The 27,343-nt window shown below is 47.5% G+C and overlaps 1 protein-coding gene across 7 annotated transcripts in view; it reads right to left on the bottom strand.

The window, feature by feature from the left end:
* GLT1D1 (glycosyltransferase 1 domain containing 1) overlaps positions 1–8,678 on the bottom strand; it is a 140,945-nt gene extending 132,267 nt beyond the window's left edge. For 2 of the 7 annotated variants that reach the window (XR_010135620.1, XM_024256146.2), the window contains exon 1: positions 8,502–8,674. Coding sequence is in view for 5 of the 7 variants with exons in the window: in XM_024256146.2 (XP_024111914.1) it covers positions 8,502–8,569 (68 nt within the window). In the remaining 2 variants the exon portion in view is untranslated. 7 annotated transcript variants of the gene reach the window in all.
* Positions 8,679–27,343: the final 18,665 nt, after the last annotated feature.

Genomic DNA, 27,343 nt, shown 5'->3' with positions numbered 1-27,343 from the left:
GAGTAGCTGAGATTACAGGCATGCACCACCATGCCCAGCTAATTTTTGTAGAGACAGGGTTTTACCATGTTAGCCATGCTGGTCTCAAACTCCTGACCTCAAGTGATCTGCCTGCCTCAGCCTCCCACAATGCTGGGATCAGAGGCATGAGCCACCGCGTATGGCCTCAATGGCTATCTTTGAACGTGGAAAAATTGGTAACAAGATCTTTAAAAAACAAACAGAACAAAAGAAGGTAGAAGAAATAAAATGGCCTCCTTGTCTGAACTTCATCTGCATTCACACTTTCCTTTGACTCCTCAAAAGAAAACCTGAAAACTTTTCCTCATACTTTTTTTTTCTCTTCCCAAATGCTTGGCAATCACAGAGAATTCAGAATGATGCGGCCAGAAAGTATCCGGGCCTGGAAGGGAACGTACTGCCTTGGATGCAAAGGATGTTTGCATTTCTTCCTTCACTTTCTCTCCTTTCTGGTCCGTGTCCTTTAGCGCTCCAATCTCCCCCATTATCTAAAGTGCTTCTCATTCCGACAAACACACCTTTGCATTCTCCGTTCCAGATGGAGAAACAGAACAAACACACAGTCACCACCCCACTGCACCAAGTCCAGCTATGAGTGTGACAACATTTGCCATCATTCTGATGTCAACACACTCCTGGCTGGACTGAACCGCCCCTCAGGCTTCCCTGCTCTGGGCTGAGGAAGCCCAAATGCTCTATTTTGTTCTCTTTCCACGACCATCTTCATGCATTTCCCCAGTACCCTTGGCAGCTCTGCAGACAATACACTAGGCATGCAACTCAGTTATCTAGCGAATATCTGATATCAAGATGTAGAGCACGGGTCAGAAGGCCTTTCCTGGAAGCAGACAGAGAGGAAATACCTTTGGGTTTGTGGGTCAGAGGGCCTCTGTTCTAACTACTGTATTCTGCCCCTGAGAAGCAAAAGCAGAAATGTGAACAACACATAAGCGTATATAGTATAGCTGGGGCCACTACAACTTTATTTACAAAACTGGCAGGGAGGCTGCGTTTAACCCCGGGCAGGCAGCAGTTTGTCGCCCTGGTTTTAGAAGATGATTTCAGTGTTTCCGAGGACTAGCCTCCTATTTTAGCATAACAGGGGGCACCCTTTGAGACAACTCCACGACTTACTCTCAGTGTGAATTTTTTACATCCACTCCTTGTGCAGTTTATCCCCCTCCACAGGTGACATGAACTTGGTTCTCTAGGTGTCAGACTCTATTTTTTCACTTACCAGAGCTGCTTTTAATTTTGAACTTCACCGTTAGAAACTGACCTAGACCAATTTCCCCGGTTCCGTGAGGACGGCCTGGCTCTCCTGGCAAATGTTCATTCTCAGGGGATCAGAGGGGGGTGGGGACCCTTCTGACCTCTTCCTTCCAACCTCACCACCGGGTGTGCCCTATAATGAGAGGAACTCTTACTCCAGATTCAGCCACACGCACACAAAATGGTCTATTCTGCTGGGCTGCAGAACTCTCTGTGTTCTCCAAGCACCCTGCCCGAAGGATCAAGTCCACACTGGACCATACTAGCAGCCACACTAGCCAATCTAGTTAAGACAGATGACAGAGGGTTATGGCAGGGACGCAAGACCAGATAGAGCTGGCAACCCCTCAAGGGCTGCCCAGCAGGTGAGGGCTCCCTGACTTCTTGGTCAACAGCCTGTGTCATCTTCCCAGTGAACCACATATCTTAGACACCACTAATTTCTTTTTGTTAAGACAGAGTCTCACTCTGTCACCCAGGCTGGAGTGCAGTGGTGCAATCTCGGCTCACTGCAACCTCTGCCACCTGGGTTCAAGTGATTCTCCTGCCTCAGCCTCCCGAGTAGCTGGGACTACAGGTGCCAGCCAACACACCTGGCTAATGTTTGTATTTTCAGTAGAGACAGGGTTTCACCATGTTGGCCAGGCTGGTCTCGAACTCCTGACCTCAGGTGATCTGCCCGCCTCGGCCTCCCAAACTGTTGGGATTACAGGCATGAGCCACCGCACCCAGCCTAATTTCTGAAATGCTTTATGCTAATGAACAAATCTTCCCATGTGGGTTGCTAATGTTACAGTGCCTAGGAGACATCTCTAGAGTGTAGGTGCCACATTAGGGTATTCAGAATACTCGCTAGCAGCTCACGGGTTATACTTAAAGGAAACTTACACACCCTGAACACTTTATACTGAAGAATATTTAACGTGACACACAGACAATGTAACGTCAATTCTCAAGTTATTGATCCCCCAGATTTTGTGCCCAAGAAACACATTATTCCATTCTATCACCTACACCTTCTAAAAAACTACTAGACAGCAGAAGCCTTAGATTTTCCCTCTATCACGAAGGAAATCACGGGTTTTTCTCTCCTTCACTCCCCACACTCAACTGCCAAGGCCTGTTCATTTTACTTCCTAAATATGCCAAACCCAAATGCACACACGATTTTCAACTACACGCAAATCTCATGGCCTTTCATGGTGCAATCCTGTTTTTGGCACAAAATTGAAGGTGTTGCGTGGCCGTGTCTCCCTCTCCAGCCACATCTCCTGACCCCACCTAGAGAAGGGTTCATCAGCAAAGCCCTGTTCACATGTCAAGCGGGGTCACTCTTGGTGGGGGGCTGTCCTGTGCACTACTGGATGTGGAGCGGCGTCCCACTCAATGCCAGTAGCCCCCAACACTAGTGGTGACATCGAAATATGTCTCCAGACCTTGCCCAACGACCCTGGGGGCAAAATGGCTCCCCCTCCTCGGCACATCCTCTGTACCCCATGCTCTTCTGGAGGGAGAGTCGCTGATCTACAGGATTCTGTGATGTGAAGGCCGCATGACTCTCAGCTCTGGAAGAGACGGTCTCTTCCCATCCCATTGGCTGACCCTCTGCCTAAGACGCCTCCCCTCCATTCTCGCACCTTGCTAACTAAGGCCCATTATGCTGATTAATAGCTCACAACTATTGTCGACGAAAACAGTCAAACTCTGTCAAATATTAAAAGATTTATTCTGAGCCAAATATGAGTGACCATGGCCCGTGACACAGCCCTCAGGAGGTCCTGAGAACATGTGCCCAAGGAGGTCGGGGTACAGCTTGGTTTTACACATTTTAGAGCGGCATGAGATATCAATCAAATACATTTAAGAAATACATTGGTTTGGTTCAGAAAGGCAGGACAACTCAAAGCATGCGGGTTGTGGGGAGGAGGGGCAGTTCCAAGCTATAAGTCAATTTAAACATTTTCTGGCTGACAATTGGTTGAGGCTTGTCTTAAGACCTGGGATCCACAGAAAGGAAATGTTCAAGTTAAGATAAAAGACTGTGGAGACCAATGTTCCTCTGAAGTCTTACAGTGGCTGCCCTTAGAAATAATAAATGACAAATTTTTCCTCTTCAGATCTTTAAAAGGTGCTAGACTTTTAGTTAATCTCTTCAGGATTGGGAGGGCATGGAAGAAAAAGATCTAGCTATGTTAATAGAGATTTTTTTTTTTTTTTTTGAGACAGAGTCCCCCTCTGTTGTCCAGGCTGGAGTGCAATGGTGTGATCTCAGCTCACTGCAACCTCTGCTTCCCGGGTTCAAGCAATTCTCCTTCCTCAGCCACCCAAGTAGCTGGGATTACAGGTGTGCGCCACCATGCTCAGCTAATTTTTGTATTTTTAGTAGAGACGGGGTTTCACCATGTTGGCCAGGATGGTCTCCAATGCCTGACCTCAAGTGATCCACCTGCCTCAGCCTCCCAAAGTGCTGTGATCACAGATGTGAGCCACCAGGTCCAGCAGAGATTCTTTACAGATGCAGATTTTCCTCCCACAAAGGATGGCTCTGCAGGGCCATTTCAAAATATGGTACAGAAGCATGTTTTGGGGTTAAATATTTTGATTTTTTTCTTGTCTCATAATGTTATGCCAGAGTCAGATTGGAAAGTAAGTCACGATATATAGTGTCAAATAAAACCCATCTGATGAGAATTTATGGTTTGTAGGGCATGACTCCCAGATCCCTTAGACAGGAATTTGGGCAAGATAAAAAAAAAAAAAAATCAGAGCTTAGTCCCCACTATGATCCAGACACTGCTTTAAAAACTCTGAAAGTGTATTAACTCCTTTAATTCCATTCACAACCCATATTGGCATCCTCATTATGAATAAGAACACTAAGCCACAAAGCAAACTTGGTCTGGACCTTGCCATTTTTCAGCAGGGAACAGGCTTGGAAGGCACCAGAAGGCTTTCCCCAACCTCTGATCTGGGATCGGTCCCCACCTATATGTCCCCAGAGGATCCTGTGCTTCCCAGGCCAATACATTCATGAGGATTTAGCACCATTACTTATATATGGGGTGTTGATTTACAATGACCAACTGGTACAAGAATAGAACCACTTCTTTCTTTCTTTAAATGCAGTCTTACCTAATTCTGACCTCCTATTCTGCCAGGCTGACGGGAACTCCAGATTTATGCATTTGGAGTACTCCCTCCCCAAGGGTCCAGGGTCAGTTGAGGGTGGTCTCTGGCGTCTTTGGCAGAGATTTTGGAGGAGAACGTCCAGTCCTCACCGCTCACTGCTGATTAGCTCACAGGGACTCTCAGTCACCAAGGGAACCTCCCTCCCCGCCCGTCCAGGACACCAGCATCATTTCCTCAAGGAGCCTAAGCTTTCACAAGGCAGAAGATGTCTTCAAGCAACTTCTGCTTTTTTCTTTTTCTTCCCCCAGCAATCCTTCCTGAGGTGAAGGACAACAAACGCCTGGTCTGAATAAACATCAAAGCATGAAGAGCAGCCTTTATTCTGCTTCTGCACAGCCAGGAAAAGAAAGAACAAAGTGACTAAATGGCGCTCCACTCCAGTTTAGCTGAAGTCAACCTTCTGCATAAACCCTGCCCGCCTCCTTCCCCTTCGTAGCCCCAAGGCCTAGCAAGACAGGCAATTTCAAAAGTGCACCACCAACGGAATGACGGGGGAGTGAATCTCAGGAGAGCAGCTAACGTAGTTATTTTTTCTATTAATTCACCTCTGAGTTGGGACAAAAGTAATGTGACCTTGCGGGTGCGTGTGAGTTTGGGCCCTTGGAAGATGTGGGTTTACAGCTCAAGTTAGGAGCAAAATATTAAATAACAGGTAATATTTGTTTTTTGCCTGAAGCTTTTAATTCTGTGCCCGTTCAGGTTCTTTGGTCACTCAACATTGTTTTTGGTTTTCTTTTCTTTTTTTGAAACGGAGTCTTGCTCTGTCTCCCAGGCTGTTGTGCAGTGGCGCCATCTTGGCTCATGCAACCTCCGCCTTGTGGGTTCAAGCGATTCTTGAGCCTCCGCCTCCCAAGAAGCTGGGATTACAGGTCTGTGCCACCACAGCTGGCTAATTTTTTTATTTTTAGTAGAGACAGGGTTTCACCATGTTTTTTTGTTTTTTGATTTTTTAGTGGTAATTACTTCTTAAGCACAAAGTGTTTTCCCCACCACATGTACAAGCCAGATTTGGCCTCTCTCTCTGATTCATTTCCTAGCACTGGCCCCAAACTCTCTACAGTCCAGTGACCCTGGCTGCCTTTCCGCTTCTCACACAGCTCAGGGCCTGTGTTCTCGCTATTATTCCTTCCTGGCACCATCCCTCCAGATCCCGGTGATGGCCTCTTTTCGGTCTTAGCTTCAGTGTCATCTCCTGAGACAGCCTCCTGGACCACATTCTCTAAAGCATCTCAGCCATCATCATGCCTCTCAATCACTTTATCTGGTTTTGTCAGAGGCATTTGAACCAGAGTAACTCCATCTTGAATAAGCGCTGGGTCAAATGAGGCTGAGACCTACTGGGCTGCACTCACAGATGGTGAAGGCGTTCTAAGTCACAGAATGAGATAGGAGGTCAGCACAAGATACAAGGGGGGAAAGACCTTGCTGATACAACAGGATGCAGTAAAGAAGCCAGCCAAGACTGACCAAAACCAAGATGGCAACAAGAGTGACCTCTGGCTGTCTTCACTGCTACACTCCCACCGGTGCCATGACAGTTTACAAATGCACGGCAATGCCAGGAAGTTACCCTATATGGTCTGGAAAGGGGAGGCGTGAATAATCCACTCCTTGTTTACCATATCACCAAGAAATAACCATAAAAATGGGCAACCAAGGCCAGGCGAAGTTGCTCATGCCTGTAATCCTAGCACTTTGGGAGGCCAAGACCGGTGGATCACCTGAGGTCAGGAGTTCGAGACCAGCCTGGCCAACACGGTGAAACCCTGTCTTTACTAAAAATACAAAAATCAGCTGGGCTTGGTGGCAGGCACCTGCAATCTCAGCTACTCCGGATGCTAAGGCAGGAGAATCGCTGGAACCCAGGGGCAGAGGTTGCAGTGAGCTGAGACCCCGCCATTGCACTCCAGCCTGGGCGAAAGAATGAAGCTCTGTCTCAAAAAAAAAAAAGGCAACCAGCAGCCCTTGGGGCTGCTCTGTCTATGGAGTAGCCATTCTTTTATTTTTTTTACTTTCTGAATAAACTTGCTTTCACTTTAAGGACTCGCCCTGAATTCTTTCTTGTGCAAGATCCAAGAACCCTCTCTCGGGTTCTGGATCAGGACCCCTTTCCGGTAACTGTTTTGTTTTATTTTTTAGAGTTTCGATCTGCCACCCAGGCTGGAGTTCAGTGGTGCAATGTCAGTTCACTGCAGCCTCGACCTTCTGGGCTCAAGCGATCCTCCTGCCTCAGCCTCCTGAGTAGCTGGGACCACAGGCACGCGTAACCACATCAGCTAATTTTTAAATTATTTTTTGTAGAGATGAGGGTTTCACCATGTTGCCCATGCTGGTCTTTAACTCCTGGGCTCAAGCAATCCTCTCATCTCAGCCTCCCAAAGTGCTGGGATTACAGGCTTGAGCCGCCGTGCCTGCCCGCCCTAGGCTTTTTTTTTTCTTTTTTTAAATGGAGTCTCGCTCTGTCGCCCAGGCTGGAGTGCAGTGGCGTGATCCCGGATCAATTGGCTCAATGCAACCGCTGCCTCCCAGGTTCAAGCGATTCTCCTGCCTCAGCCTCCTAGTTTTGCTTTCTTAATAGCACCAATTCCTATGTGAAATCACCTCCTCCATTCCTCTCCCGTACTGGGATGCTGGTCCATCCAACAGAGCCAGGAACACAAAGGGCTCCTCACTGCTAGACCCAAGCGGAGCATCACTGACCTATTTAATAGAAACCTGCACCATGAAACCTGAATGTAAATTTTCCAGCAAACTTCAGAAAACTGATGGATCCTCTCTTGGTCATTTCTGCTTCTTATGATCTTTAGGAGAAATTAGCTGAAAGGGACATGAAAGTGTTGGTGGAGTCTCAATTGCTCATTTTAATGAAGAGGAGGCCGGGTACGGTGCCTCATACCTGTAAACCCAGCACTATGGGAGGCTGAGGCAGGCGGATCACCTGAGGTCAGGAGTTCGAGACCAACCTGGCCAACATAGTGAAACCCCGTCTCTACTAAAAATATAAAAATCAGCCGGGCGTGGTGGTGCGCACCTGTAATCCCAACTACTTGGGAGGCTGAGGCAGGAGAATCGCTTGACCCCGGGAGGCGGAGGTTGCAGTGAGCCCAGATCGTACCACTGCACTCCAGCCTGGGCGCCAGGAGACTCCATTTCAAAAAAATAAATTGATGAGGAAACAGGCCCACAGAGGGGAAGTAAATCGGGAAATTTCACGAAGCAAGTCCGTTTTTCTTCACACACACACACACACACACACACACACACACACACACACACACACACGGCTTCTGTTAAGCTGCAGGCTCTAATCCTGGCGCTTCCCAGGCTTCGCCTCAAGGAATATGTTTATCCGGCTAACACAGGCCGAGCGCCCGCTGTGCAAGCGGGAGGCGGCGGGATTAACGCGGCAGCCCCTCTCCGGGCCCCCGCTGGGCTTGCGTTCCAGGGACCAGAACACAGACCAACGGGTAAACAAATAAGACAAAGGCAGAAAAAGATGAGTGTGAAGGAGCTAACCAGCCAGGAAGACGAGAATAGAGAGGATGGAGGGGAGGTGGGGAAGGGACTTCGGGGACAGGAACCCAGACGCCGGCACACAGCCGAGACCCGATCCGCGAAGGCAGGGCTGGCACCGCGGTCCCCGGCCTGGAAACGCGCCCCCGCCGGGAGCTCCGCGGACCCCACTGCGCATCCCTACGGATACTGCTCCCATCCTGCTTCTGCAGCGAGGCCTTCCCGGGCCCCTCCGCGAGCGGCTCCGGGCCTGTTCACCTGTTCAGTCCCCTCCGGAGAGCGCGAGGCCAACGCGCCGGCCGCACGGAGGCCCTGGGACACGCGCGCCGCGCAGGAGGCACCGACCCCCGCGCGCCCGGCAGGCGGCACCGGCCCGTCCGTTTGTGCGCGCGGCTCGGGACGGCCCCGGCCCGGCTGGAGGGGGCCTGGCTGAGCGCCCCGCGTCCCCGCCCCCTGGCCCACGGCCCCCGGCCCCGGCTTCGCAGGCCCCGGCGCCCTGCACCTACCGAACGCGCTGGGCCGTGACCGCGTTGCCGGTGTGCGGCCGCAGCACCGCCAGGAACAGGAGCCGCATGCCGCCGCCGCCGCCCGGGCCATCGACCGGCCCCGCCGCCGCCGACCAGGCCCCGGGGGCGGCGCAGACGCGGACGGCGGGGGAGCCGGGGCGGCTGGGTCTGTCCCGCCCGCCCCTCCCCGAGGCCGCGCCCGCCCCTCCCCGAGGCCGCGCCCGAGCTCGCAGGTTCCGGCGCCAGGCGGGGAGGGGGACGGGAACCGGGGGCCTCGGGCGGCGCGAGCTCTGGGTGCGGGGTGGCGCGGGTGTGCCCCGTGGGGTCCATCACCAGGGTAGCCGCCCACCTGGACCAGGATGAGCGGTGACCACAGTCCCTTCCACGGGGACCAGGACCAGCGGTGACCACAGTCCCTCCCAAGAGGACCAGGACCAGCAGTGACCACGGTCCCTTCCACAGGGAACAGGCAGCGGTGACCACAGACCATTCTCACGGGGACCAGGACCAGCGGTGCGGTGACCACGGTACCTCCCAAGGGGACCAGGACCAGCGGTGACCACAGTCCCTTCCCACAGTGACCAGGACCAGGGGTGGCCTTGGTCCTTTCCCACAGGGAACAGGAGCAGGGGTGGCCATGGTCCGCTCTCGTGTAAACCAGTGATGGCTTCCATGGGGTTCATTGGGAAATCAGGGCTTCACGGAGCACCGGGATGGCTGCGGGTCTTTGCCCACCGGGACCAGCAGAGACCTCGGGTTCCGTCCTACAGGGTGCTGCGGACAGGGGCTCTCAGCCTCATTTTCCATAACAACCTGAGTGGGGCCTTGGTCCGCACGAAGCCCAGGATTCCTTTCTAGTCCCATTCCAGGTGACGTGGCATGATCAGTCCCAAATTCCTTCCCAAGCTAGACTACCCTAAAACTAACCCGAGGAGGGGAACATGGGGACTGTGTGAGGAGACAGTAGAAACCCATTTCAGGGCCGCACCTGTCCGGTGAGAAAGATGTTGGAGAGGGGAACCTGGGGTTCATCAGGGTACATGGGCTGCACCTGGTCTGGATCTCCAAAATAGGATACCTTGAGTGAGAGAAATAGAGAACTGAAGGAGGCCTCTGGCAAAATGCCATCTGTGGATTTAAACAAGCACCCCCCAAAACAGCTGTTAAGTGTGTGCAAAGATGCATGCGTATTTACAGATGTGGAACATTCTAGTGGGTGCCCAATGTTTTCATTTACCTTCAAACTTGATTTTCCGTCATCCCCCAAATACCTTCCAGCCTCAAAAAGGGAAAGTGGGAATGAAGAAAGCCATGACATGTGATAACCACCGTCAGTGGCAGGTCTCCAGCCTCACTATGCAGCATGATGACCCCCAGGCTTATCAAGACATAAAAGTCCGTCCTGGAGGGCACATTCGGCTCTGCAGGCCTTCTCCCAGTTAGATCCACCACTCTGTCTCTCAGTGTGACATGGAGTAGGGAAGAGTTTTATATCATTGTAGAACAATCAAAATCCTGTCCTCCTCTCACTCTCAAAAAAACACCCAGGATTTTGCTCTTCTTCCTGGCATTTCAGCTTCCCAGGCACCAGGCAGGCAGGCCACATCCTTTTTAAAGGACAAAAGCGATCTGAAAATATTATCATTCTGCTAAACAACTTAATACTTTCCAACAGAATTACCCAAGGAAACAAGAAAGGGGACAAGTTGCACAGAGCTGCCACAACCCCCTTCTAACGAAATTTTAGAAAAAGAGTTTTGACCCCAGGCGCGGCGGCTGACTCCTATAATTCCAGCACTTTGGGAGGCCGAGGTGGGTGGATCACTTGAAGCCAGGGGTTCAAGACCAGTCTGGCCAACATGGCAAAACCCCGTCTCTACCAAAAATAGAAAAATAGATGGGCGTGGTGGTACACGCCTCTAGTCCTAGGTACTTGGGAGGCTGAGGCATAAGAATCATTTGAACCCAGGAGGCGGAGGTTGCAGTGAGCCGCGATCACGCCACTGCACTCCAGCCTGGGCAATAAAGCAAGACTCCGTGTTAAATAAATAAATAAGTTTTGAGTGGACTCCTGATATATTTGCTACACACCAAGAAGAGGCAATAAAACCCAGTGTCTGGTGTGGTGTACAGAAGCAGAGGGGGGCACTCGCCCATGATCTTCCCCTATTTCATCTTGCCCGTGGGATATTAAAAGCTAAATGTGAACAGATACATTTCTGATTTTACAAAGGCAACTTCAGCATGAGCCCAGAAAGGAACCTCCCTAAGAAGAGTTGAACTGGCAGCCCTGTGGGCTCAATATCATCCTTAGATGTATTTAGGCCACACCGTGTTTTTTATAAAAGCTGAGCTATTGTTTTTTGTTTGTTTTGAGACAGTGTCACTCTGTCATCCAGGCTGGGGTGCTGTGGTGTGATTATGGATCACTGCAGCTTCCACCTCCTGGGCTCAGGTGATCCTCCCATCTCAGCCTCCCAAAAAAGTAGCTGGGACCATAGATCTGCGCCACCATGCTGGGCTAATTTTTTGTTTTTTTTGTAGAAGTGGGGTCTCACTATGTTGCCCAGGCTGGTCTTGAGCTCCTGGGCTCAAGCAGTCAACTCACCTCAGCCTCCCAGAGTACTGGAATTACAGGCGTGAGCCACTATACCTGGCCAAGCCACGATTTTTTAATTGGGAGCTTTCATATAGAAGTTGGAATTTCTGATATCTGTTGAAAAATGAGAGATCTGATTAAATGAAGCCACCATCCTGTGGCTGACTGAAGCTGGGAAGCAGCTGCCTGCTTTAGATGAAATCTGAATGTGCCATTTCACACAGTGGTTGAAGGCTCACTTCAATTCCTTGATAACCTCGATCTGCATTCTTGTGTTTAGAAAAAAATTGAAGTTTATTTTTACGTAAATTAAGTTCAGAAGTAGGTGGCCCAAGCCTAATATAGTGGCTGTACCATCACCAGGAACCCAGACTTTCCTGTCTACTCCATCATGCTAGTGTTTAGCTTCTAGTCTCAAGATCACCTTATTAAGGAATTGATAAGGAGTAGGACTGCTGCAGCTCCACCCATCACATCAACATTCCAGGCAGCAGGAAGGAAGGAAAGGCAAAAGTGGTGCACTCCAGATGGTGTATTTTATTTTAAAGGGTCTTCCTAAAAATGCAAACAGCCCCATGCCTTTATCGTGTTGGCCACGTGACCATTTCTTGCATCCAAGGAGGCTAAGACATGCAGTCTATTAACTGGGTACACTGCCACCTAAATACAATCATGGTTACTAAAGAAAAGTGGCAGAATAGGTTTGCAGTAAGTCACCTCTGCCATAGCAATCTACATTAATAGATTAAAAGAGGAAATGGCAGAGGCATTTGAATCAGAGCAACTCCCTCTTGAATAGAGGCTGGGTAAAATGAGGCTGAGACCCGCTGGGCTGCCTCCCAGGAGGTTAAGGCATTCCAAGTGACAGGATGAGATAGGAGGTCGGTACAAGATACAGGTCACAAAGACCTTGCTGATAAAACAGTTTGCAGTAAAGAAGCCGGCCAAAACCCACAAAAACCAAGATGGCAATGAAAGTGACCTCTGGTTGTCCTCACTGCTACACTCCCACCAGCACCTTGACAGTTTACAAATGCCATGGCAATGTCAGGAAGTTACCCTCCCTATATGCTCTAGAAAGGGGAGGCATGAATAACCCACCCCTTGTTTAGCATATCATCAAGAAATACCATAAAAATGGGCAACCAGCAGCCCTCGGGCTGCTCTGTCTATGGAATAGCCATTCTTTATTCCTTTACTTTTTAATGAACTTGCTTTCCCTTTACTCTATGGACTCGCCCTGAATTCTTTCTTGTGTGAGATCCAAGAACTTTCTCTTGCGGTCTGGAATAGGACCCCTTTCCGGTAACAGAAACACATATGACCCTCTCTATGGGTGGAATAAGAACATTCAGTAGGATTCAACACTCATTCTTCATGATACAAAAGAAGTAATAAAAGTAAGAAGAAAGCAAGGAACAAGGGAAGGAAGGAGGGACTGGGAGGGAGGGAGGCAGGAACGAAGGAGGGAAGGAAGGAAGGAAGGAAGGAAGGAAGGAAGGAATTCACTAATAGAAGAAACTATGAAGAACTTTAAAAACTCTGTTTTTTAAAACCTTGCAGGTAAAAATTGCCTGACTCTGTGATTATCTCTTTTCTAGTCTCTCTACAGCTTATGAGTGGTTGAACCAGATGCAGAACTGCTCTCCAGAGGACTTTTGGAAATTTGGGGATGGAGAAGGAACTTTGTTGTCAGAATGATTAAGGAATGTCATCAATATTTCACAACTAGGCCCAGAAGTTTTAACACCTTGCAACGTATAGGACATCCCTGCCTAAAGAAAAAATGCTCTTCCCCAAATGCCAGTAGATACCTGTATTAGTCAGGGTTCTCCAAGGAAACAGAACTAATGGGAGATTCATATTCGTAAATGGAGATTTATTATGAGGCATCGGCTCATGTAATCATGAAGCCTGAGAAGTACCCTGATCTGGTGTCTGCCACACGGAGAACCAGGAAAGCTGGTGGTGTAATTCAGTTCCAGTCTGAAGGCCTGAGCAATGGTGTAAATCCCTTTTTGAGGGAGGAGGGGGAATGGTGGGGGTGGTTGCTGAGATGACGACATGAAATGTGCCAGCTCAAGCAGTGAGGCAGTGGGGAAAACGGAGGGGGGTGGGGATGGGGCACAAATTCCTCTTTCCTCCTCCTTTTTTTTTTTTGAGACAGTCTTACCCTGTCACCCAGGCTGGAGTGCAGTGGTGGGATCTTGGCTCACGGCAAACTCTGCCTCCTAGGTTCAAGCAATTCTCTTGCCTCAGCCTCCTGAGTAGCTGGGATAACAGGCACACACCACTATACCCGGGTAAGTTTTGCATTTTTAATAGACACAGGGCTTCACCATTTTGGCTGGGGCAGTCTCGAACTCCTGACCTCAAGTGATCCGCAGGCCCGCCTCACCTCCCAAGTGCTGGGATTACTGGTGTGAGCCACCACGCCCGGCCTCCTCCACCTTTTTTGCTCTACTTAGACCTTCAACAGATTGGATGAAGCCCAGTCACACTGGGAGGGCACTTGCTCAACTCAGTTCACGGACACAAATCTCATCTGGAAACACCCGACCAGGTCCACCCTGAAACTACGTCCAATGTGGGCCCCTGATATGGGTTTGGATCTGTGTCCTCGTCCAAATCTCATGTGAAATTGTAGCCACCAGTGTTGGAGCTGGAGCCTGGTGGGAGGTGGCTGGAACAGGGCGGTGGATTTCTCATGAATGGTTTAGTGCCATCCCCTTGGTTCTGTCTTCGTGAGAGTAAGCGAGTTCTCACCAGCTCTGGTAGTTTACAAGTGTGAACTCGCCGCACTCTCTTGCTCCTGCTCCCACCATGTGAGACGCCTCACTGCCCGTCTGCCTTCTGCCATGATTGGAAGCTTCCTGAGGCCTCCTCAGAAGCAGAAGCCACAGTGCTTCCTGTACAGCCTTCCTGTACAGCAGAACCGCAAGCCAATTCAACCACTTTTCTTTAAAAACTACCCAGTCTTAGGTATTTCTTTTTCTTTTCTTTTTTTTTTCCTTTTGAGACAAGATCTCACTCAGATGCCCAGATTTTTGGTACAATCTCAGCTCACTGCAACCACCACCTCCTGGGTTCAAGCAATTCTCCTGCCTCAGCTTCCTGAGTAGTTGGAATTACAAGCATGTTCCACCATGCCCTCCTAATTTTTGTATTTTTAGTAGAGATCAGATTTCACTGTGTTGGCCAGGCTGGTCTCGAACTCTTGACCTCAGGTGATCTGCTCGCCTCAGCCTCCCAAAGTGCTGAGATTACAGGCGTGAGCCACGGCACGTGGCTTTCAGGTATTTCTGTATTTTTTTTTTTTTTTTTGAGACGAGGTCTCGTTTTGTCGCATAGTCTGGAATGCAGTGGTGTGATCTTGGCTCACTGCAGCCTCCACCTCCCAGGTACAAGTGATTCTCCTGCCTCAGCCTCCCAAGTAGCTGGGATTACAGGCATGCACCACCACACCCAGCTAATTTAGTATTTTTAGTAGAGAAGGGATTTTTTTTTTTTTTTTTTTTTTTTCAGACAGAGTCTTGCTCTGTAGCCCAGGCTGGACTGCAGTGGCACGATCTCGGTTCACTGCAAGCTCCGCCTCCCAGGTTCACACCATCCTCCTGCCTCAGCCTCCCGAGCATCTGGGACTACAGGCACCCACCACGACGCCCAGCTCATTTTTTGTATTTTTAGTAGAGACGGGGTTTCACTGTGTTAGCCAGGATGGTCTCGATCTCCTGACCTCGTGATCCGCCCACGTCAGCCTCCCAAAGTGCTGGGATTACAGGTGTGAGCCACCGCGCCCGGCTAGAGACGGGATTTCACCATGTTGGCCAGGCTGGTCTCAAACTCCTGACCTCAGGTGATCCACCCGCCTCGGCTTCCCAAAGTGCTGGGATGACGGGTGTGAGCCACCATGCCTGGCCTCGGGTATTTAAAGCAGTGTGAGAATGGTCTAATACAGCACCCCATGCTCCCAATCAAGCTGACACCTAAAATTCACCACAATAGATGACAGTTAATTCCTCATGATTGAGGAAAAAACATGGTGAATACTGTTTTGTTTTGTTTTCTTTTCTTTTCTTTCTTTTTTTTTTTTTGAGACAGAGTCTCGCTCTGTCGCCCAGGCTGGAGTGCAGTGGCGTGATCTCGGCTCACTGCAAGCTCTGCCTCCCGGGTTCACACCATTCTCCTGCCTCAGTCTCCCGAGTAACTGAAACTACAGGCGCCCGCCACCACGTCCGGCTATTTTTTTATATTTTTAGTAGACGTGGGATTTCACCATGTTAGCCAGGATGTCTTGATCTCCTGACCTCATGATCCATCCGCCTCGGCCTCCCAAAGTGCTGGGATTACAGGTGTGAACCACTGTGCCCGGCCACTTTTTTGTTTTCTAAAATGGAAGTAGTTCTCCACCGCTGGGCATGGCCTCCTTCTCCTCCAGACTGGCCTTTCCCTCGCTCAGGGCTTCCTGGGGCTGCATAACGAAGAACCGCAAACTCCTCCGTGGCCTAAGCCCTTCCTCTGGAAGCTCTGGAGGACAGACATCTGGGCTCACGGTGTCACAGAGGGGCCCTTCCTCTGGCTCTGGAGGACAGACGTCTGGGCTCACGGTGTCACAGAGTGGCCTTCCTCTGGCTCTGGAAGACAGATGTCTGGGATCACGGTGTCAGCAGAGGGGCCCTTCCTCTGGAGCCTCTAGTGGGGAACCTGTTAGTTGCATCTTTCAGCTTCTGGTGGCTGGTGTTTCCTTTTTCTTTTTTCATCTTTTTTTTTTTTAATTTAATTAGAGACAGGGTCTCCCTATGTAGCCCAGGCTGGTCTCAAACTCCTGGCCTCAGGTAGTCCTCCTGCTCTGGCCTCACAAAGTGCTGTGATTACAGGCGTGAGTCATGGGGCCCAGCCTGTTGGTGTTTCCTGACTTGTGGCCCCATTACTGCAGTCTCTGCCTTCGGGGTCACATGGCCTTCTCCTCTGCTGGAGCATCTCCTCCTGTAAGTTTCTTTTTTTTTTTTTTTGAGATGGAGCCTCACTCTGTCACCCAGGCTAGAATGCTGTGGCGGGATCTCGGCTCACTGCATCCTCCACCTCCAGGGTTCAAGCAATTCTTGTGCCTCAGCCCCCCAAGTAGCTGGGACTACCAGTGAGCACCACTACACCTGGCTAATTTTTGTATTTTTAGTAGAGATGAGGTTTCACCATGTTGGCCAGGCTGGTCTCAAACTCCTAACCTTAGGTGATCTGCTTGCCTCAGCCTCTCAAAGTGCTGGGATTACAGACGTGAGCCACCACACCCAGTTTCCTGTAAGTTTATTATGAAGGCACTTATCATTTGATTTAGGGCACGCTGGACAATCTAGGATGATTTCTTCATCTTAAGATCCCTATTTTAGTTACAACAAAAATTACTTTTTCTCATAATGTCACTGTTGTGGTTTGAATGATGGTGTCCTCTCTAAAATTGATGCTGAAACTGAATCCTCGATGCAACAGCATTAAGAGGTGGGGCCTTTAGGAGGTGATTCAGCTGTAAGGGCTCTGCCCTCATGGATATGATTAGTGCCTTATCAAAGGTCTTCGGGGGTGAGTTCATTCCTTCTACCTCCTCTGCTATGGAGGACACAGCGTTCATCCCCTCTGGAAGATGCTGCAACAAGGCACTGTTGTGGAAGCAGAGAGCAGCCTCACCTGCCCCCAGGTCTGCTGGTGCCTTGATCTTGAACTTCCCAGCCTCTAGAACTGTGAGAAATAAATTCCCATTGTTTGAAAATCACCCAGTCTATGGTATTTTGTTATAGCAGCACACATGGACTGAGCACATCTGATTTACAGGTTCTGGGGATTACGATATGTACATTTCTTTCTTGGGGCCACCCTTCAGACCACCACAAAATCCCTCTTCAAAGATGACTGCATTTTGTTGTTGTTGTTTTTTGTTTTGTTTGTTTGTTTGTTTTTTGAGATGACGTCTCGCTCAGTCACCCAGGCTGGAGTGCAGTGGTGCAATCTTGGCTCACTGCAACCTGTGCCTCCTGGGTTCAAGCAATTCTCCTCCCTCAGCCTCCCAGGTAGCTGGGACTACAGGTGCGCACCACCACACCTGGCTAATTTTTGTATTTTTAGTAGAGATGAGGTTTTGCTATATTGGCCAGGCTAGTCTTGAACTCCTGGCCTCAAGTGATCCGACTGCCTTCCTTGGCCTCCCAAAGTGCTGGGATTACAGGGGTGAGTCACCACGCCCAGCCAGATGACTGCATTGATGAAGGCCCCCCAATCGCCTCATCTGGGACTATTCTTCACCTTCCCTAACCCTGAGGCTCTTTGGCCCTGTCTCCTGTCCTGATCCCATTCTGCATTATAGCCATGGAGCAGTCAGCCCCTTCCCCTCAACTGGATAGTGACCTCCTGGACAGTCAAGTCACTTGTGCCTATAACCTCTGCTTGCCTGGGACAGTGACATGCCTGGGTAAACACAGTCAATCAATGTTTGTTGAGTTTCATCAGATCTTTAAATGTGCACTGTTACAAGATTTTATTCCTGTAAGAATGTATTTCTGACTTTTTTGAGATGGCGTCTCGCTCTCTCACCCAGGCTGGAGTGCAATGGCTCGATCTCGGCTCTCTGCAACCTCCCCCTCCCAGGTTCAAGCGATTCTCCTGCCTCAGCCTCCAAGTAGCTGGGATTATAGGCACATGCCACCATGCACAGCTAATTTTTTTGTATTTTTAGTAGAGATGAGGTGTTACCATGTTGGCCAGGCTGGTCTCAAAGTCCTGACCTCAAGTGATCCACCCGCCTTGGCTTCTCAAAGTGCTGGGATTACAGGTGTGAGCCACTGTGTCTGGCCCATTTCTGACTTTTTAATGGGAGTCAGTGTTACAAGGGGATTTGCTGAGCTGAAATTCACTTATATTTGGTTGTTCTGGAATACACCTGTTCCACAAGGTAAGATATTCTCACATCTCCTTTGGGACCCATTACTTTACACACTCATGGCTTCAGTTTACCCATTTGTAAAACGAGAAAAAACGATAAACAATATCATAGTGAATTCGTTCTTTTGATGGAGTCTTTTATGATTCTCTCAAGTAGGTAACATAAAAGGGTACAAAGGCAATGTGTTATTATGGGATAATGTAGAAATAATTACCGAGGAGGAGAGCAGTAGAACAGAAAAAGTTGTAGACATCTCTCATAAGATTTCTCCAGATGCGTCTAACATAAGGGTCTTACAATAAATGTAAAGTAAAATCTGTTTTTTTCTTTGATCATAGTGTTTGCTCAGACTATTTTTCTAGTTCCTAGCACCAGGGAAAATAAAACTTTATTATCTACCCTGTATAAGAGTGATAGCATTTTCAAGAGAAAGCATGGTGGGCATACTGACTTTAGAAGTGGCTCTGTGATAAAAATCAATACGACTTCTCTCCTTTTTTCCCTTAGAGCATTAATAAGAAAGGCACTCTGTTTCTTTGTTTCTGTCAGAGTTTTTAGTCTTTGTACCATCATTTCTCCCCATGGTACAGCAAACTATGAATGCTGTGTGTGTGTGTGTGTGTGTGTGTGTGTGTGTGTGTGTGAGAGAGAGAGATACAGAGAGACAGAGACAGGGACAAGAGACAGAGAGGGGTAAGAAGAGAGGGAAAGAGAGAGGGAGAGAGAGACACAGGAGACAGACAAGGACAGAGAGACAGAGGGGGGAAGAGAGGGAGGGTGAGAGATGGAGAGAGAGAGAGAGATAGAGAGACAGAGAGGAGGAAAAAGAGGGGGAGGAAAGAGAAATCCGCATTTGAATAAAGCAGGTGCACGTGGAATTGTGGTTTCTTTGCCCTAGTTATGTTTCCTTTTCCTGACTTTTATTAACGGCACTTGAAAGTGACCAACTGCAAAAAAAAAAAAAAAAATCTGTTATTCTGGAAGTATCTAGTTCCTGCGAGGGTTGTTTAATGAACATGACGAAGTCAACCAACCAGAAATAAGTGATTTCTCCCCTTTGAGCTTTTGGCAAGAAATCGGGGTTTCATTTGCCACTGCTGTTCTGATGACAGTGCAGACCCAATTCTTAACTTTGCAGCACAAAGCTGCTCGTCCCAAACATGGTCGTCCCTGCAAAGGAGACAGTGAGCCTAACAGTGCATGGCACAGCCGTAAGGATCAGAGGTTTGCTCAAGGGATGATGGGCTCCATTTGAACAGCTTCCAGTAGCAACCTGTTGTGTGTGGAGACCCATATTTATTCTTTTAACATTTTAACTTATTTTTTATTAAATAATAAGATGTTTAAGAAATTCAGATAAGCAAAAAAACAATTGTAAAAATCACACGGTTGGGTGCAGTGGCTCACGCCTGTAATCCCAGCAATTTGGGAGGCTGAGGTGGGTGGATCACCTGAGGTTAGGAGTTTAAGACCAGCCTGAACAACATGGGGAAACCCCGTCTCTACTAAAAATACAAAATTACCTGGATGTGGTGGTGCATGCCTGTAATCCCAGCTACTGGGGAAGTTGAGGCAGGAGAATCGCTTGAACCCAGGAGGCGGAGGCTGCAGTGAGCCAAGATTATGCCATTCTACTGCACTGCATTCTAGCCTGGGCAACAAGAGCAAAACTCCATTAAAAAAAAAAAAAAAAAAACTCACAATTTCGTTTCCCTGAGATAACTACTATTAATATTTTGGCATCAAGTTTTTCCTGACTTGACATACAATCATCGTAATAGTCCGCTTTACTGGGTGTGCACCAGGAGCCGAACATTTTTCTAAGCACTGTTCAGTGTCCTTCAATGAATCCTCCCAAATCCTAAACTGCGGGGACTGTTCTCACCATTTCACAGACGAAGAGCTGGAGACACAGGAAGGTGCAATGCCTCCCAGAGGTAATACAGGCAGTGGAAACGCTACAGTGTTTCCTTGGCTCTGCTGTATGGACACAGTATTCTTGTCAGTTCTTGTTCTGTTTTGTTCGTGTTTTTCATTTTTGCTACAAGAAATAGAAACACTCTATACATTTTTGGTATTATGCTCTTTATTACTTAATAATTGTGGTAGGCAAAATTCTAACAAGGCCCGCTAGAGTTCCCAACAATGGTGTGCACACACACTTCCTCCCGATTCCATCACACGTCAATCCAGGGGCTGGCAGGGAGAGAATCTGCAGATCAGACTTGAATCCCCAAATGAGTTGACCTTAAAATACGAAGGTTATGCAGGATGAGCCTCACTTAATAATTGTCTCCTTGAAAGGACTGAGCATTTCCTCAGTCAGAAAGATTCAAAGGGTAACTTGATGTCAGGGAGATTCTCTACTGCTCCTCCAAAGACAAAGAGGACAGTGTGATGAGGGAGGCAGGCCAGCTCCAGGAACTGAGAGCAGCCCCCAGCCGTCAGGCAGCAAGGAAACAGCCCTTCAACCCATCTTCTTGAGGAACTACCTTCTGCCACAACCACATGAGCACGAAAGAGAGCCCTGACCTCCCAGTGAGATCTCAGCCTGGCCAACACTTTGATTTCAGCTTTGTGAGACCCTGGACAGAGAGGTCAGCCACACCAACGCCTAGACTTCCAGCCTCCTGAAGCCTGTGAACTCAACAATGGGCGTTGTTTTAAACTGCTAAAGTAGTGGTTATTTGCTACGCAGCAATAGAAAATGAATACAATAATATGTCATGAATACTTTTCCAACTCATAATCCTACATCTGCAGTATCATTTGAATAACGACGTAGCATTCCAGTATATGCATGCACTGGAACTGATTTGATCTCTGCCTTGTTGTTGTACGTCTTTGCCATTTCCAATCATTTTGTGATTCTTATGCAACATTGTGATGAACATTTTATTGGTAAGTCTGGGCACACATTCTTTAATTTCTAGAAGTGGAATTGCACATTCAAAGTGTAAGCCAGTAAGTTTTTGATACAAGTGACTAATTGCCCTCCAGAAAAGCTGCACCGATTTACTTTCTGTTGGTCATTTATGAGCATACTTATTTCCCAGAACATAGCCAACACGGGCTCTTTTTCAGGTCAAGTGACAAACCATGTCTCCTCTTTTTGCATTTTAAAATTATTGGTGTAATTTGCCTTTTTTTTTTTCGTGAAAGGCATTTGTATTGTTTTCTGTGAGTGTGTATGCTTGTATTGGTTCGAACTGGTTTTAAAATTTTAAAATTTTTTATTTTTAACCTGTATGGTACATAGTAGGTGTACATATTTAAGGGGCACGTGAGATATTTTGATACAGGCAAGCAATGTGTAGTAATTACATGAGGGTAAAGGGGGTCTCCATCACCTTAGGCATTTATCATTTCTTTGTGTTATTAACAATTCAATTACACTCTTTTAATTATTTTAAAATGTACAATAAATTGTTGTTTATTGCTGTGCTATCAAATACTAGATTTGTTCATGAGTTCTTTTCTTTTCTTTTCTTTTCATTTCTTTTCTTTTTTTGAGACGGAGTCTCACTCTGTCTCCCAGACTGGAGTATAGTGGCTCGATCTCGGCTCACTGCAACTTCTGCCTCCTGGGTTTAAGTGATTCTCCTGCCACAGCCTCCTGAGTAGCCGGGATTGCAGGCCTCTGCCACCATGCCCGGCTAATTTTTTTATTTTTAGTAGAGACAGGGTTTCACCATGTTGGCCAGGCTGGTCTCAAACTCCTGACCTCAGGTGACCCACCTGCCTCGGCCTCCCACAGTGCTGGGATTACAGGTGTGAGCCATCATGCCCAGCCAGATTCCTTTATTATCATACACTGAGATTTTTCTTTTTTGCTTTTTTTTAAATTTTTTAATTAATTATTATTTTTCTTTTGAGATGGAGTCTCACTCTGTTTCCCAGACTGGAGTACAGTGGCACAATCTTGGCTCACTGCAACCTCTGTCTCCCAGGCTCAAGCAATTCTCCTGCCTCAGCCTCATGAGTAGCTGGGACTACAGGTGCCTGCCACCCTGCTGTGCAATCAAATACTAGATCATATTCATTCTATCTAACTATATTTTTGTACCCATTAACCATCTCCATTCCTTCCTTTCCCCCTACTACCCTTCCCAGCCTTCGGTAACCATCTTTCTACTGTCTATCTCCATGAGTTCAATTGTTTTAATTTTTAGCTCCCACGAATGAGTGAGAACATGCAAAGTTTATCTTTCTATGTCTGTCTTATTTCACTTAATGCAATGTCCTCCAGTTCTATCCGTGTTGTTGCAAATGACAAGATATCATTCTTTTTATGGCTGAATAGCACTCCAGTGTGTATATGTACCACATTATCTTTATACACTCATTTGTTGATGGACACTTAGGTTGATTCCAAATCTTGGCTATTGTGAGCAGTGCTGCAATAGATATGGGAGTGCCAATATCTCTTCGATATACTGATTGTCTTTCATTTAGCTATATATCTAGCAGTGGGATTGCTGGATGATATGATAGCTCTATTTTTAGTTTTTGGAGGAACCTCCAAACTGTTCTCCACACTGGCTGTACTAATCTACATTCCCACCAATGATGTACAAGGGTTTCTTTTCCTCCACATTCTCATCAACATTTGTTATTGCCTGACTTTTGGATAAAAGACATTTTTTTTTCGAGAAGGAGTCTCACTCTGTCACCCAGGCTGGAATACAATGGCGCGATCTCAGCTCACTGCAACCTCCACCTCCCGGGGTCAAGCGATTCTCCTGCCTCAGCCTCCTGAGTAGCTGGGACTGCAGGCGTGCTCCACCACACCCAGCTAATTTTTGTTTTTTTGGTTTTTTTTTAGTAGAGACAGAGTTTCACCATATTGGCTGCCGAGACCAGCTTGGTCGGGGACACTCTAACCCAGCGGCACTAGAGGAATTAAAGACACACACATAGAAATGCAGAGGTGTGAAGTGGGAAATCAGGGGTCTCACAGCCTTCAGAGCTGAGAGCCTCGAACAGAGATTTACCCACGTATTTATTAACAGCAAGCCAGTCATTAGCATTGTTTCTATAGATATTAAATTCACCAAAAGTATCCCTTATGGGAAACGAAGGGATGGGCCGAATTAAAGGAATAGGCTGGGCTAGTTATCTGCAGCAGGAGCATATCCTTAAGGTACAGATCGCTCATGCTATTGTTTGTGGCTTAAGAATGCCTTTCAGCGGTTTTCTGCCCTGGGCGGGCCAGGTGTTCCTTGCCCTCATTCCCATAAACCCACAACCTTCCAGCGTGGGCGTTAGGGCCATTATGAACACGTTACAATGCTGCAGAGATTTTGTTTATGGCCAGTTTTGGGGCCAGTTTATGGCCAGATTTTGGGGGGCTTGTTCCCAACAATTGGCCAGGCTGGTCTCAAACTCCTGACCTCGTGATCTACCCACCTCGTCCTCCCAAAGTGCTGCGATTACAGGTGTGAGCCACTGCTCTGGCCAAGATGAAAGCCATTTTAACTAGGGTGAGATGATATCTCATTGTAGTTTTGTTTTGTTTGAGACAGTCTCACTCTGTCGCCCAGGCTGGAGTGCAGTGGCACGATCTCAACTCACTACAACCTCTGTCTCCCGGGTTCAATAGATCCTCCCACCTCAGCCACCCAAGTAGCTAAAATTACAGGCGCCTGCCACCACGGCCAGCTAATTTTTGTGTTTTTAGTGGAGACGGGGTTTCGCCATGTTGGCCAGGCTAGTCTCAAACTCCTGACCTCAAGTGATCTGGCTGCATTGGCATCCCAAGGTGCCGGGATTACAGGCATGAGCTACCATGCCCGGCCTCATTGTAGTTTTGATTTGCAATTCTCTGATGATCGATGATGTTGGGCACCTTTTCGTAACCTGTTCGCCATTTGTATGTCTTCTCTTGAGAAGTGTCTATTCAGATCTTCTGCTCATTTTAAAAATGAGATTATTAGAATTTTTCCTATTGAGTCATTTGCATTGTTTATATATTCCGGTTATTAATCTCTTGTCAGATGGGTGGTTTGTAAATCTTTTCTCCCATTCTGTGGGTTGTCTCTTCACTTTGTTGATTGTTTCCTTTTCTGTGAAGAAGGCTTTTAATTTGATGTGATCTCATGTGTCTATTTTTGCTTTGGTTGCCTTTGCCTGTGGTGGAGTTTTACTCAAGAAATCGTTGCCCTGACCAATGTCCTGGAGCGTTCCCCCCACTTTTGGTATTTGTTTTGTTTTGTTTTTGAGACAGAGTCTCCCTCTGTCCCCTAGGTTGGAGTGCAGTGGTGCGATCTTGGCTCACTGCAGTCTCTGCCTCCAGGGTTCAAGAGATTCTCCTGCCTAAGCCTCCGGAGTAGCTGGGATTACAGGCACCTGCCACCATGGCCAGCTAATTTTTGTATTATTAGTAGAGACAGGGTTTCACCACGTTGGCCAGGCTGGTCTCAAACTTCTGACCTCAAGTGATTCGCCCGCCTCAGCCTCCCAAAGTGCTGGGATTATAGGCATGAGCCACCACACCTGGCCTCCCCTGTCTTTTCTTTTCTGTTTTTTTGAGATGGAGTTTCGCTCTTGTTGCCCAGGCTGGAGTGCAATGGTATGATCTTGGCTCACCGCAACCTCCGCCTCCCGGGTTCAAATGATTCTCTTGCCTCAGCCTCCCAAGCAGCTGGGATTACAGGCATGTGCCACCACGCCCAGCTAATTTTGTATTTTTAGTAGAGACGAGGTTTCTCCATGTTGGTCAGGCTGGTCTTGAACTCCCGACCTTAGGTGATGTGTCACCTCAGCCTCCCAAACTGCTGGGATTATAGGTGTAAGCCACCATGCCTGGCCCTCCCCAGTGTTTTCTTGTTGTAGCTTCAGAGTTTTAGGTCTTAGATTTAAGTCTTTAATCCATTTTGATTTGATTTTTGTACATAGCTGGTTGGGACTTTTTCTATTGCAATTGACCGAATGTCACATTTGCTTAACCAAAAGGAGAATTTATGGACTCACAATTAAAATGTCTAATTTTAAAGAAAAAGCTACTTTTAGCTATGATCAGAACCAAGATCTATAAACAGTCCTTTTTTCTTTTTTTTTTTTTTTCTTTTGCTCTGTTGTCTAGGTTGGAGTGCACTGGCACCATCTCAGCTCACTGCAACCTTTACCTCCCGGGTTCAAGCGATTCTCCTGCTTCAGCCTCTCAAGTGGTTGAGACTACAGGCAGACGCTACAATTAGCCTGGCTAATTTTTGTATTTTAGTAGAGACGGGATTTCACCATGTTGGCTAGGTTGGTCTTGAACTCCTGACCTCAGGTGATCCACCTGCCTCAGCCTCCAAAATTTTGGGATTTAAACTGTCTTTTTAAAACAAGTGTCTCTCTCATCTCTATCTCCTTCTGGGATGCTTAGTTCTCTGGTTTCACAAGATGGCCTCTGGCAACTCCAAGCTTATATTTCCATAATCTCAAACTCAACAGAAAAGAGAATCACTTCTTCCTGCTCATTCCAGAGTAAATTCTGGGATTAGCTTTGACCAACTAGGATCACTTGTTCATCTCTGAATCAATACTTTATTTTTGCTTATTCATTTATTTTTTGAGACAGAATCTCACTCTGTTGCCCAGGCTGGAGTGCAGTGGCATGAACTCGGCTCACTGCAACCTCCACCTCCAGTGTTCAAGCAATTCTCCTGCCTCAGTCTCTCAGGTAGCTGGGATTACAGGCGCGTGCCACTGTGGCTGGCTCATTTTTATATTTTTAGTAGAGATGGGGTTTTACCACGCTGGTCTCAAACTCCCGACCTCAGGTGATCTGCCTGCCTCGGCCTCCGAAAGTGCTGGGATTACAAGCGTGAGCCACCGTGCCAGGCCTGAACCAAGTACTTTAGCTCAATAGATGGGATACTGCTGATTGGATAGGCGTAGGTCAACTGCCCACTCTTGGACTGGAGGGTCAAGCCACCCGACCTAAATCACAGTGAGCATTGATTAGTTAAGGCAAATCAAGGTGCAGTCACCAGAAGGGAGAATGGATGCTGAATAGGACCCAACAACAGCTCTCCTCTAAAGAGCCTGGCCACTCAGTGTGCCAATTTTATTTGTTGGGTGTTTATCCTTTCATAATATTCTTTTTTTTATTATTTATTTTATTTTTATTTATTTATTTATTTATTTATTTATTTTTTTGAGATGGAGTCTTGCTCTGTCACCCGGGCTGGAGTGCAGTGGCACAATCTCAGCTCACTGCAAGCTCCACCTCCCGGGTTCACGCCATTCTCCTGCCTCAGCCTCCCGAGTTGTTGGGACTACAGGCATCCACCACCATGCCCAGCTAATTTTTTGTATTTTTAGTAGAGGCGGGGTTTCACCATGTTAGCCAGGATGGTCTCGATCTCCTGAGCTCGTGATCCGCCCGCTTCAGCCTTCCAAAGGCGTGAGCCACCACGCCCAGCCCATAATATTCTTTATAACTCTTTATAAAATAAGAACATTAACTTTCAGGAGGCTGAGGCAGGAGAATCACTTGAACCCGGGAGGTAGAGGTTGCAGCGAGCCGAGATTGTGCCACTGCACTCCAGCCTGGGTGACAGAGCAAGACTCCATCTCAAAAATAAAATTAAATAAATAAAATAAAATAAAATAAAGGCATATTATAGAAAGATTGTCATTCTGTACATACTTATAATAGGATAAATAGGACTCAGGAATATGGACATATAAAAAGTTCTGCTGAAAGAGAGTTTATAGAATGGGTGGCAAGACTGTCTCAAAAAAAAAAAAGAACATTGTCTTACGTACTTCAATTTTTTTCTTAGTTTGTGTGCTCTCAACAGCAATTGTTATTTTTTATACACATAAGTTTTAAATCTTCATGTAGTCAAACTAATTTTTTACTGCATGCCTTCTGCCTTTAGTGTTAGGCTTAGGAAGGCATTTTCTCTCAATTATATATTTGCCAATATTTTCTCCTAGTGCTTTTATAGTTTTGGTTTCTGAATTTTAATATTTAATCCATCTGAAATTTATGTTGGTACAAAATATGAAGCCTGTTTTCCCCTATGCTTCAACATTCATTCCAACATAATTTGTTTAACAATCCATCCTTTCCCCATGAATTGATGAATTACTGATTCTTTTTGTTTGTTTTTTTTTTTTTTTTTGAGACGGAATCTCACTCTGTCGCCCAGGCTGGGGTGCAGTGCAGTGGCACAATTTTGGCTCACTGCAAGTTCGGCCTCCCGGGTTCATGCCATTCTCCTGCCTCAGCCTCCCCAGTAGCTGGGACTACAGGTGCCCACCACCATGCCCGGCTAATTTTTAGTAGAGATGGGGTTTCACCATGTTAGCCAG

This window comes from Pongo abelii, chromosome 10 (assembly GCF_028885655.2).
Source record: "Pongo abelii isolate AG06213 chromosome 10, NHGRI_mPonAbe1-v2.0_pri, whole genome shotgun sequence".
In the NCBI taxonomy this organism is placed as follows: Eukaryota; Metazoa; Chordata; class Mammalia; order Primates; family Hominidae; genus Pongo; species Pongo abelii.
The sequence above is the reverse complement of the archived record's forward strand: the minus strand, read 5'-3'. Positions and strand labels throughout refer to the sequence as shown.